Here is a 13,455-nt window from a genome sequence, read left to right as displayed (position 1 = left end):
ATAAAACCCCACAACAGTAAAGATCCGAAACCTCTCTTAGCAACTGTTGCAGTTCTGTACTACTGAATTATTACCTCCTTCTGAATTACTTTTCCTATTTAGAGAACCACAGACTGGTTTGGGTTGGAAGGGACCTTAAAGCTCACCCAGTTACAAACCCCTGCCATGGGCAGGGACACCTTCCACCAGACCGGGTTGCTCCAAGCCCCATATAAACTGGCCTTGAGCACTGCCAGGGGTGGGGCAGCCCCAGCTTTTCTGGCAACTTCATAGTCTCACCATCCTCATATTGAAAATATTCTTCCTAATATCAAACCTAGATCTACCCTTTATTTTAAAGCCATAATGTCCAATCTGAATCTCCCACACCACAAATTTGTGGCCATGCACTGTTGGTATTACCTGGCACTACCAAGAGAGTACAGGGGAAGAAAATGACATCACCATTGTTTTAACTACCTTTCAAATATTAGCATGCTGCTATTACATTTTCCATTAATGTCCTCCTCACCTGACTAAATAAACTTAGCTCTGTGATTGATTTTTCACAGGCCATGTGTTCCAGGCTTCCAACTACCATAGTATCTCTCTTGGACCATCACTAGCTTCTCAACACGCCTCATGAAATGGAAACTCCAAAACTGAATGGATTATTCAATGTGTGGCTTCAGCCCTGAGTAAACGGGCATGATAACTCAATCCACTGGCCAAATACCTCCTAGTGCAGCATGGTATGTGCTTTATCTGTGTCCTGGGCTCAGCAGCAGCAGTCATTTTTTTCCTTCTCAGTAGCTGGTGCAGTGCTGTGTTTTTGACTTTCAGCCTGGGAACAACGCTGGTAACACCGATGGTTTTAGTTGCTGCTCAGTAATGTTTACTCTGACCGAGGGTTTTCTGAGTCTCATGCTCTGCCAGGGAGGAGAGGAAGCTGGGATGAAGCAGAGAAAGGACACCTGACCCAAACTAGCCAAAGGGGTATTCTATACCACAGCACATCATGCCCAGTATAGAAACTGGGGGGAGCTACCTGGAAGGCCCAGATGGCTGCTCGCATCCGGCTGGGTATCATTCGGCAGGTAGTGAGCAGTTGTATTCTCTCCCCTTGTTATTTCCCTTATCGTTATTACTGTTGGTGGTAGCAGTAGTGGGTTTGTGTTATACGTTACTGGACTGTTCTTATCTCAACCCCTGGGAGTTACATTCTTTCAGTTCTCCTTCCCATCCCTCTGGGAGCAGAGGGAAGAATAAGGAAGGGAGTGAGCGAGCAGCTGCATAGTTCTGAGTTACCAGCTGGGCTTAAACCACAACAACCTGATTTCTAAGATGAGTTCAACTTTCCCTAGTTACTGTCAGCCACAAATTTTCCTGTGTTCTTAAAATTTGAGAGTAATCTTATCTTTTACCTTGCCTCCACGTTTATCCTCAGTCGCCATGATGTTCAAAAGCAGGCTCACAAATACATGGCCAGATCTTTCAGCACTTTTGGATGAATCCCTTTCAGTCCCATGTACTTTGCTTTTAGGGCAATGTACAAATTCTTTGAGCTGTGTTTTACTGTGTTTAGTTTATGCACTGAGCTGACAGAAGAGTGTTTGCTGTTGCTTCTACTATTTTGACATGAACGAGCATATGTACTTTTCTTGCTATTCTGCCTGTAGTTCACCTTAGCCTGGCAACACTATGATGACTTCATTTTCTTTTGCTGGGCTTATCTGTAGTGTAGAATCACATCTCTGCAAAATCCTTAGGCAGCCTTTTGCAGTTCACCACATTTACTCACATCTCATATCTGTTTACTACTTGATTTTGTTTGGTTTTGTGTGGCTTCAGTCATCAGAATTGCTGTATGGTATCATCTAGTCCATCTCTGACTCCTTAGGAGGAGACACTTTAGGAGATGCCATAAGAAACAGGAAGTGAACCTATTTATAGCACTCGCCTTCTCAGTGTCTATGTCTCAGGGTTAAACAGTATGTTCTAGGAAAAAGCATATCTTTCATTTGCAACTGGTACTGGCATGATCTTTACAAACTGTATGCTTTTGTTTATTTTCTTTACTGCACTAATATAATATGCTTACAAAACTGCATGGGTTTGGTCTCTTCTTGCTTTCTCAATATGCTGTATTTTTTAACCTCTTTTTTCTTCTAAAACTGTGGCATATTAATTTCTCTTGCTATATTAATTTTCTGTTACTCCATAAACATGGTATTCCTCATTATAATGTGGTTCATTTGGTTTTTTTTTTTGCCACTATATCTCCTAATTTTCTTCTGCATTTTATCTCCTTGGCTAGTTCTTGCTCCTGTTTTAGTTTGCCTCTGCTATTTTAATTAATTTTAGTGAATTATGTCTACTCCAACCAATGCCAGGTTTTGATATGCTTCTGTTCACTCACTTTCGGTACACCCACATTTCTTGTTAAACACACTACAGGCTTTTCAAATGCTTTCTCTAATGCTCCTGAATCTTCTCATCCTGTAATCTACTACAAATATGCTGTCATTAAAATTCATAATATTAGGCATATCGGCCATTTTGCACAGTTTGGAAAATGCACAGTCCACTCTTGCTTCCCGATGTTTCCTGTGTTTCTTGGCAAGATGTATTTTACATGTAGACATGTAATAAAATACCACCTGTCATTATGTGGGCATGAGTCATCCTGGTGTGCTCAAATACTCTTATGTGCATCAGACAAAACCACCACACAAGATCCTTCCGAACACTGTCCTTAATAATGGGCTACCTCCCAGTTTTTATTTATTTTTCTCCTATTTAAAGTTGCTGAAAAAGTTTTGATACTCTTGCAGGTAATGTTTTGGTATTTCATAACAGCAAGGCTTTGATTCAAAATTACTTATTAAAAAAGATAAATGATTTATTGCTGGTGCTAGGGTGTGGTGGAGCACAGGGTACAGAAAACCAGCACAGCAGTAACTATACAGTATCTACTACCTTGTAGTTTTCAGCCTAAATGATAAGATAGAGGGTTGGGGTGTGCAGTGCAGTTTGCTGGAAATATAGTGGAAGAATAATCAAGATTATATTAAGCAAGTCAGCTGCAGGGAAGACCCTGAGATTGGTCTGAAGCCTCATTCCAACCCCTCTGCAAACACCTGGAAGAGATCCACCCATGAACTTTGGATACATCAAACTGAAATATGCTGCTGATAATAACTACACAAACCAGAAACACCCCCCTCACTGCATGAAAAACATAGCAACTGTTTTGGATGAGCATGGCATATGCACAACAACTTGTGAAATCCTCACCTCTAGAGAGAAGTACATAAGACAGCAGGTTATACTTTCACTCCTGACCCCAGCAAACACCTTGTGAATAAATTCATAAAGGCAATCACAAGTAAAAAAAAAAAAAAAAAGAAAAAGAGGTGAATGTTCCTCTTAGTTTTGAAGTGAAAACATAAGGAGCCTAGGGATTTCACATAGAATCACAAAGTGGTTTGGGTTGGAAGGGACCTTGAAGCTCATCCAGTTCCAAACCCCTGCCATGGGCAGGGACACCTTCCACTAAATCAGGTTGCTCCAAGCCCCATCCAACCTGCCCTCGAGCACTGCCAGGGATGGGGCAGCCACAACTTCTCTGGGCAACCTGTGCCAGGGCCTCAGCACCCTCACAGGGAAGAACTGCCTAAGAGCTCACCTCAGTCTCCCCTCTGTCAGGTTAAAGCCATTCCCCATTGTCCTGTCACTACATGTCCTTGAGAGCATGGGGCATGCTTCTGCAACACAGATGCTGCCTGGGTAGGCTAATCAAGAGCATACTGCCAGGGAACCCAAAACATCCGCTATCCCAAACATACTTCTCCTTTTCTTTTTATGCTTTTCTAAATTTAGTTTTTATTTTGTAAATCATCTACTGTCCCCCAATACAGCACTTTGCATGTTTATTCCTGAAGTTACAGGAAAAGGCTTACTTTCCCCTCCATTCACTAGAACAGCTTATTCTATAAACCCATCTATGATGGGAACTGTTTCCCACAGGAAGTGCTCAGAAACAATTTGTCCTTAGTAGATGATTTCTCTATCAAGTTCATTTCCTAGGAAACGTATTTCATAAGGCTAAGCAACCAAACTGAATAACATGTAGTGTCCTTCCAATCTCCTAAGCTGAATCCATTTGGATATCCAGCACATTTTAAGACGTTACGTTCTGCTTCATTACACAGTCTGTATTTCCTGAGCAGCGGGGAAGCAGCTTTCTCATAAACTATTTCATGTTCTCTTCTCCTGTTGGGGAAAACCTCTTAATGAACACCAGCTTTCCAGCTGAAACAGGGCATGTTGTATAATAGAAAAGCCCATCAACAAATACTCAAACCACCTTTTATTGCAAAAAACCAGCCTCATTGTAACAAGCACTATCAATTCTGAGAGCCGATAAAGACATAATGTGTAGAATGAGATACCAACAGCATGTACTAAGATATCTAGATCCTCTCAAATCATTATTTTTAAAATCTGTTACCCACTGCTAAGTCCCATTTTCCTATCCCAAACAGCTGGGCTGAGATTAAAGCTTCAAAGGACACTGGAGATGGTTAACTGCGTCATGGATGAACCTGACTCTGCATGCTGACATTTTCTCTAAAGAAGACAATTTTCTGCACCTAATTATCTGATGAAAATCATAGATTAAGGAACTTTACTGACTCTACACCTTGTTCCGTCCCTGGTTTTCTTTGCATGCTGCAATCTAGTTGCCTGAATCATACATAATTTTTTCCGTTTCCTGATTGGATAAATGGTAACGTTATACCAGGAGAACATATATGGGGTCATTATGTAAAATGTGGGGGTGTTCCAGGAAATATTTTTTAAACTTGTTTTATTTTAGAGATTTACGAAACACTGAAGCAATCACATACTGAAACAAACAAACAAATATAAAACCTGTTGTACTGTGAAAAAGCTAGTCTTTTTTTTTTTTGTAACTGTTCTCAGGGTTTCCAACACAAAAAAGGTATCTTTTCCTTTTAAATATTTAGTAACTTTATAGTTCAAAAAATAATTTCCAATATATAGTAATAAATACTTGATACTGTCTAATATTTCCTATGTAGATGGGTTCTATCTGATTATATTTTATGTCTGAAAACTCCAGCAAAGAATAAAAGATGGGTTTAAAACATGAAGTCTGAAGTTCCTGACCTCCTCACTGTGGAAGGAAAAGTTTTTGTTTACTATTGCTTGAGTTTTAGCTCCAGATCTCCATGTTTTAATTTAAAATATTATCCAGGAAGACAGTATATATTTGAATGGGGTTTTATGTCTTTCAATAAAGGAAAATTTATTTTATATTTGAGGTTTTACAGATTATCTAGGGTTAGGAATAACAAAAATAACATTTCTCATTTTGATGTGGCAGATTGATATGGATGTAATTTGAATGCAGATGCTGCAGTATTTTCTGCAGTCCTATTGATATCTACAGTTATTCCCCAGATATGACCATCTATTACTGATAGGTTCGCAAGAAATCAAATTAATTGATCCCAGCACAAAAGAGATGACATCCAGTGGTGGAGCAGTTGCTTGTGTTGGAAAAGAGTTAAAGGAAGAATTCTGGGCGATTTGGCATCACCACCAGTATGAAACTAAGGCTGTGCTCCATGAATGGTATTGCACATCAATGACAACAACAAAAGCCAAGCTGGCCAGTGGAGGGCAAAGCTTAATTTTTAATTTCCTAGCTTCTCATAAGATTTCAAACGAAGTTTTTGAATATATATTTTCCAGATTTCTGATTGAGGTGGGGATGCAACTGGGGACATGCCTCTGAAAGATTAGAAATGCACTTAACAATAGAGATTAATTGACCTTTGTGCACAGCCTGCTTCAGCATACAGCCTACAGAAGATTATAGCTTTTGATATTGAAAGTTATTTATGTCAGGTCCTTGAGTACAAGAATAGTATATATGAAAATATGTATTCTTTTCTTTAAGCAACCTGCTCTAGTAGAAGGTGCCCCTGCCCATGCCAGAAGATTAGAATTAGATGAGCTTTAAGGCCCCTTCCAAAACCATTCTGTGATTTTTTCAATTGCATGAAATCATGGTGGAAATATTTCTGAAATTATAATACCCCCAAAAAAAAAGTTCAGCAGATGCACAGAAGAGTTATATACTACCTCTGCAAGTCTTACTGGCCTTTAACTTTTTTATGGACAAGCAATGTTGGTAAGAGACCAGTCAAAAATCAAAGAATAGGCAATAAAAGAAAAAAAACCAAAACAACAAAATCCCTAAAGTTCAAAGATTTGAGTGCATGAATGGAAACAAAACTACAGAGAAAGCTTTGAATTTAACCAACTGAAAAACTTCACACAGATTGAGAAATATTTCTGTTATAATCTCACTTTTCATGGAATCATGGAAGGGATTGGGTTGGAAGGGACCTTAAAGCTCATCTAGCTCCAACCCCTGCCACAGGCAGGGACACCTTCCACTAGACCAGGTTGCTCCAAGCCCTGTCCAACCTGGCCTTGAACACTGCCAGGGATGGGGCAGCCACAGCTTTTAGCTGGATCTTTATGAAATCCTAACTTTGGAGTTATTCAGTGGTATGTCTCTAATAGCAGTCATGACTTAAACATTTTTCTAGGAATTTTATTTTATCTGTGTTTTCATGTTACCTGCCATCATACTGGACCACTAGTGCAATAAATCCCCACAAACCTTGTGGGCCTCATATTTTATTCAATTGACTTTCAACAACTTATTTTACTTCTTGATAGTATTACATGAATTGGTGTCTTGAAACTGGCAACATTAATTAAAACAACAATAGTTCTATGGCTTTGAACTTCACTTGAATTTCAACCTATAGATATCCGAGTAATAGAAAGTCTCTCCTGGCAGTTCCACAGAAGGGTCAACATTCTGGCCAAGAATGATATTTTCAGAGTACTCATATCCCTCTTCTCTAAATATGCACTGGCAATAAAGTAGTTTTATTTTAAAGCAAATATCCATGCATACTGCAGTACTCTGACACTGTTTTACCTCTGATAGAAAATCTCAACTATAATGAATTACCCTTTAAAAACATTTATATTGGAGATATAGCTATGTAACACAAACCCAGACCAGGTTGTAGTAATAATTCCTTTCAGGGAGATATTTAGGAAGTACATATAAATATATATCTATATACACGTTTGTGTGTATATATATATACAAGTGTATAGACACAAATATCACCACACATTTGTGCTTTATATCAGTGAATTAGGCTTCACTATAAGGCTGCAGTAGTTGCAGTTGTAGTGCTAAAACTCGCATGGGGATTTGCAGGCACTCTGAGATTTTGCAGGGGGAGAGGAAAGAGAGGTGATGTGCTTTGGTACTACTGCCAGTCCTGCAGCACTGTGGCAGCCTCACTGCAAAGAAGTAATTTTATGTCTATGGTGCAGACCATTAATAGAGTAAATCTATTCACCTAAACTCACAGAAAAAAAAACTAATTTGAGCCAGTATATGCAGAATAGTTAAATAACAACATATACTGAATAATCAAATGTATTACAAGCAGAATAATTGACTTTTTTTTTCTCAGTTTAAAAAAAAAGCTAAGTCTGAGATGCACATGTTAAAAATATTAGACTGCTGCTTAAGAAAGCTCCCAACTTTTGAATTAAATTCTAAAATAAATCTGCTTTGTGAAAATTCACAAATAATTACTTTTTGTTTTATTCAGTATTTTTTTTAAATATTGGAAAATAATACATGGTATCACAGATATTTCTGTTATAACTATGGCAGAGGAATTTGCACACCACAGATTTGGATATATATTTTTAAAATTTCTCTTAATTTCACTGTTTTCAGACATCATTTTCCAATCCATGATATAGTAACCTGCATTCTGTAAACAATTCTGCAGTGTGCAGTGTAGCATTGAATGCAGTGTAATGCAAGTACTGAGTTCAGTGGAAGCACTTACATGTGTAAAATTTTGCAAAGGTCTATTTAATTTTATAACTAAATAATCAACATCCAGTTGTCTGTATTTGACTTTTTCAATGAAAACATATTTTTTTTTATTCTTTTTTAATGCTTTACCAATATGTATGCTGCATGAGAAAAGCTAACCCCCAAGGCTCACCTCTCATAATAAAAATGTCAGTCCTAGGGTTGTATAATTTTAAATCTCTGTGGTTTGTTGATTTTTCTGTTTTGTTTTTATTTGTTTTTTTTTATTAGAGTTAACACAGAAAATTGAAATACCCAGTGTTTTTGCAAAAGCTGCAGTTTACTCAGTAACACATTACATTCAGAAGCAAGCAATTTTCTTCCCCAGTGTATTAGCTATGAAATTAAATCTATGCAATTATACTGCTATTGTTTCAAAACAATGCATCCCTTGCCTTAATATGCATTCTATGCTCATTTGAGAAATAAACAGACTACTTAAGCTAACGTTTCCAGTGTCACAGTGCATTTCTGGATGTTGCTCAGCTGGTGAAGCTGAAATCTCTAGTGTTTTGTGAGCAGTGGAGACAAATCCCCAGCTCTGCAAGAGGACTGAAGGGGAAGTCGCCAACTCTTACTTGCAGGCTGTTGAAGATGATGAAGAAGACTAACATCCAGAGATGCCGGTAAGCCATGTGCAGTCCTCCCCACAGCCAAGTGACGGAAATCAGGGCAAAGAGGTACAGAACCAAGGGGACCTCTGAAAAACACAAACACAACATTTCACCCTGGGAAAAGCACTTTTTGAAGCATTACTGACACAGGACCTGGTTTCGCCATCTCTGTCCAACCTTGGAGTTTGTTCTCCAACTATGGGCAGCCCTTCCCCTGCCCCAGATTCTTCAATATGAGAGTGGCGAGACTATGAGGTTGCCCAGGGAAGCTGTGGCTGCCCCATCCCTGGCAGTGTTCAAGGCCAGGTTGTACAGGGCTTGGAGCAACCTGGTCTAGTGGAAGGTGTCCCTGCCTGTGGCAGGGGGTTGGAACTGGATGAGCTTTAAGGTCCCTTCAAACCTAAACCAGCCTGTGATTCTGTGATATAAATCCACTCCAGTTTGGCCATTTGTAAATAGCGCTGTTTCTGTGCATACGGGATTGCTAGCTTTCTCTCAGTGAATGGGAGCCCTGGGTACCTGGGGAACTCTAGCAAGACTTGAGGTATGAGGACCTGAGGTACCCATTGTGTGGGTATTGGTGCCTTAGCACAGCATCAGACCTAAAGGAGATCAAAAGGATCTGTACCGATCAGTACATACAAAACCGGCCCTTTGGAAGACCAGTTCCTTATGATGAGAAAGCTGGAGGCCAGACTGGATAACCTTAGTTGACAATCAATGTCTATCAAGCACCTGAATCACTTCTTCCATGGCAAGGAGAGGTCTGGCCAAAATTTACTACAGGTCTGAGACTTTCTGACTTCCCAGGGATCCCTGATCCCAAACATTACTCTTAATAATACATGTGTATTTTTCAGAGCAGCATGAGGGGAAGAAGATTAAGACTACATACTTCTGTTATTTATCTGGGAAGAACTTGATTTTGTTAGATGAACAGAACAGTAATGCAATGTATTTGTCACATCACACTCCAGAGCCACTAGTATCCCTTGCACACAAAGCACCTGTCTCAAAATGCCATGTGCAAAATGGAAAAATTCCTTGTGTCACCAGTGGATGTTGAAACAACCTTTACTTTAACAGCTACTAATATACATGAACAACATCACAATGCTTTTACAATAATTAAAAATGCAAAGCCCACTAAAATACCAGGTAGCACAATAAGAAGTAAAGCACAAAGTACTTCTCTTTATCCTACATTCCATACATTAATGAATGCTTATTAGATGTGTAATTACAATGTTCACAAAAAAGAAAAAAAACAGCAAGGAACTGGCTGTTTTTAAGTTTCTAAGGTTGTAATAATGGAACGAATATAAATTTTAAAAAACCCAACCCATACATCAAAAAATGCTGCTTTTTGTAAATGTAATTCTAATGGCAAATTCAGTAATTATCTGTAGAGAAACTCGTTAATTTATTTGTGCATTGATATCAATGGAATGGTATCAGCTTTTGTTTAAATCTCAAAATAATGCAAAATATTTATCTGCCTATGAAATTCAGCTGATATAATGGAGTAGCAATTAATGATCACCTATTAAATTCTAAATGCTGTACACAGACCAAAGTGAACAATGAAGTATTGTCTCCTGTAGCTCAAATAATGATTTGGCTTTGTATTAGTTTGCGGTTCAGTTCAACTCAGATGGGGGCAGGTGAGAGAAGAAAGCAAATTGTGGGAGGACAAACTGCAGGCAGCAGAACATGCCAGAAGCTAACACACCATGATTTCTGCTTTTAGTGCATAAACATTACCTAAGAAAAAAATACCATGATATAAATCATAACCTAGCACCTCAAGAATGTTGCAGCCATAGATTGCTGTTTACATGAAGCTGAAGAAAATGGACCAATATGGTATACAGATCATATACTTTTGATATACAATGATCTGACTTTATTATCTTCAAATGTGTGTGAGAGGAAAATCTGATAAATTCAGTGCCATCTCACCAGAATAAAACTACCACAGGTAAAACCAGAATCAAGCTTACTGAATCTAACAAGACTTCTGTGGAGTGTATCTTAGGTAATGTTCATAAAAATTTATGTAATGAATGTCACTTGTACAACCATGTCAGATTATAGATGCATGCTACCAAGAAAAAGTCTGAAGATACCTGCTTTTTGCTGTATGCTGAACACTGGTACAGTTTACAATTCTGCTTTTATCTTTCTCAGTAAGAATTGCTTTATTGTCAGTATGTAAAGGGTTAGTGCAGGATTGAAACTTTGGCAGTATTTAAAGTCTCAGCTGTTTGAATTCTCATCTATTTTGTTCAAACAATTTGTTCTATTTTGATCAAACAAAATCTCAATGACTAGAACAAACATAACAGAATATCAGCAACAATTTCTTTTAAATCTGTAAAAAGAGCACTGCATAAAGGAAAAGGGTGCCAATAAATAGCCTTGAAATAAACCAGAATAGACAGTCTAGTTATCTGTGGTTTCCTTTATATGGAAAGAAAACCAACAACCCCCTCTCAAACTCCAACTCCGAAAAAAGTTTTTTCTGGGCAGATGAACCTTTACTGACGTGACTTTTAGTCTAAATCCAGTGCAAGCTGCTGCCTTTAGACTACTTGAGTAAACCTTAGCAGATCAAAGACTGCCATGGAATAGTTCCCTCAGTACCAGTGTGATGTAGCTGAGACATAGTCAAGCAGCTCTGTTGGGTATTATATATTCAAACCATCTGAGTCCACATTTTTTTTTTACACCATTACCACACCTTTTTTTTAACACTAGGAATGATGAAAGATTTTATTTAAGCAACAATCAGTCCACTCACTGCTTAAATATATATATGTATGTATGCATCCACATATCGCCATCCTCACTATTCCTCTCCCTGAAATATCTTCCCTTTTCCCCAAATACAAGCTGAAGAAACATTGGCAGAGTTTATAACTCAGTACAGGTAAATGCAGCTCATGCAACTCTAGTTGCAGTTTTCAGGTTTGAAAACTCACCATAGTCAAGCTTGGCATTTGACTAGGCGAAATTACATGCATTCAATTTAACCAAACAACTATGTGCCCACTGTTTCTCATTTCTCCTCCATTGCTGAGAAAACATTACTATTACTAATTCATCTATAAAATTTATTTTTATGCAATACTTACTGTTCTGAGGGCTGCAGTACATTGCAATCAGTTTTTATGGGTGGCAAACCTGTAGTTTTAGTACAGTAGGGGAGTTCTTAGAGTAAACACAAAGGTTTTTTTCAGTGATTTACATAGAAAAAACGCTGGTGAGAACTTGAATAAGAGACTGCAATATTTTCGTTTGGATTATATTACAAAATTAATGAAATGAAAAAGTATTAAAATGATAGAAAAATTCAATTACCTCAGTGCGAACCTAAAAGGAGCTGTTAAGGGGTATGAAACAATATCTATCTGGCCTTCTCAACAAGGGCCAGAAAAGCTGGCCAGATGTGGTACTTCTCCCAGCAAATGTTCCATTTACAGCTCAGGAGGTTCCTAAACCAGTTTCTTTCTCTTTAGCAATCTTCAAAGGACTTCTCTTTCATGAAATCATGTTGAACCAATTTTGGTGAACTAGGATAATGCAGAGTATCCAGTGGCAAGGAACTCCACAGGAACAGCTGAAGATTCAGGTCATAAAATGCCAGACTGCTCAACTGAAACAGCTGTCAGCCTCATGCTTGTTATATGGTTTCCTTGTAACAGAAGCAAGAACAAGAAATAAAAGCAAACAAACCCCCCAGAACTTTGCCAAACAGCTATGCTTTCATCTACAGTGGTTTGAAATCTGTAACAAAATAAACCCACACAATTTTATATTTCTTCAATAAACCTCACCAAGAAAACAAAGGGTATAAGTGACAGTTTTAAGTTTTATCTGCTGCACTGTAAGACATCTGTCCTGACCTATGCAGCTAAATGATCTGATGATGAGGCTTATGTGTCTATACCTACTGCAACCTAAGCAGGCTGCAGCAGCTTACTGAGGTCCACAAAGAAGTTCACTACCATAAGACTGTGGTTCAGACACCCTCTGCATGACTTCAGAAATGAAGTCACATCTAAGAGGGTTGAGGAGCTGTTGGACTGAGTGATAGATGCTGCGAGGGCTGGAGCAGCTCTGCTCTGGAGACAGGCTGAGAGAGCTGGGCTGGTTCAGCCTGGTGAAGAGAAGGATCCTTAAGGGGAGACCTTAGAGCAGCTGCCAGTGCCTAAACGGAGAAACCTCTAGAGGGGCTTTGGACAAGGGCCTGTAGAGACAGGACAAGGGGGAATGGCTTTAACCTGACAGAGGGGAGATTGAGATGAGCTCTTAGGCAGAAGTTCTTCCCTGTGAGGGTGGTGAGACTATAAGGTTGCCCAGAGAAGCTGTGGCTGCCCCATCCCTGGCAGTGTTCAAGGGCAGGTTGGACTGGGCTTGGAGCAACCTGGTCTAGTGGAAGGTGTCCCTGCCTGTGGCAGGGGGTTGGAACTGGATGAGCTTTAAGGTTCCTTTCAGCACAAATTTGTGCTGAAGGAAAGTCAAAAAAATAAGCAATTAAATAATACAGCTTTAATGATCCTTTGAGTTTACCTCTAAATATTTATTACATGCCTTCCCCTTAGGTTGTTAAACTGATAATGCAACTTTAATTGTTTTTAATTGTTCTTGGACAGGCATAAAGACCTACTGCAAACCCTGAAAGATCTCTACAAACATTTTTCCTAAGTGATTGGGAAGAAGGTATAGCTTCACAGAATTTCACAGATTGGTGGGACACCTAAATTAGTAAAACATTTACAGTCTAGTCTATTGGTTAGGAACTCATGGGTTTAAACTTAGCAATAGAACTACAAAAAT

General features: G+C 38.7%; 1 protein-coding gene across 1 annotated transcript in view; it reads right to left on the bottom strand.

The window, feature by feature from the left end:
- Window positions 1–13,455, bottom strand: part of ADGRV1 (adhesion G protein-coupled receptor V1) — a 280,088-nt gene that overhangs the window by 30,185 nt on the left and 236,448 nt on the right. The window contains exon 87 of the mRNA XM_057404316.1: window positions 8,578–8,699. Within this exon, the coding sequence (XP_057260299.1) occupies window positions 8,578–8,699 (122 nt within the window). The remainder of the gene's footprint in view (window positions 1–8,577; window positions 8,700–13,455) is intronic.

This window comes from Pezoporus wallicus, unplaced genomic scaffold (assembly GCF_028554395.1).
Source record: "Pezoporus wallicus isolate ANWC-B61680 ecotype Strahan unplaced genomic scaffold, APGP_CSIRO_Pwel_v1 contig_4322, whole genome shotgun sequence".
NCBI classification, from domain to species: Eukaryota; Metazoa; Chordata; class Aves; order Psittaciformes; family Psittacidae; genus Pezoporus; species Pezoporus wallicus.
This window is presented reverse-complemented; position numbering and strand designations above follow the sequence as displayed.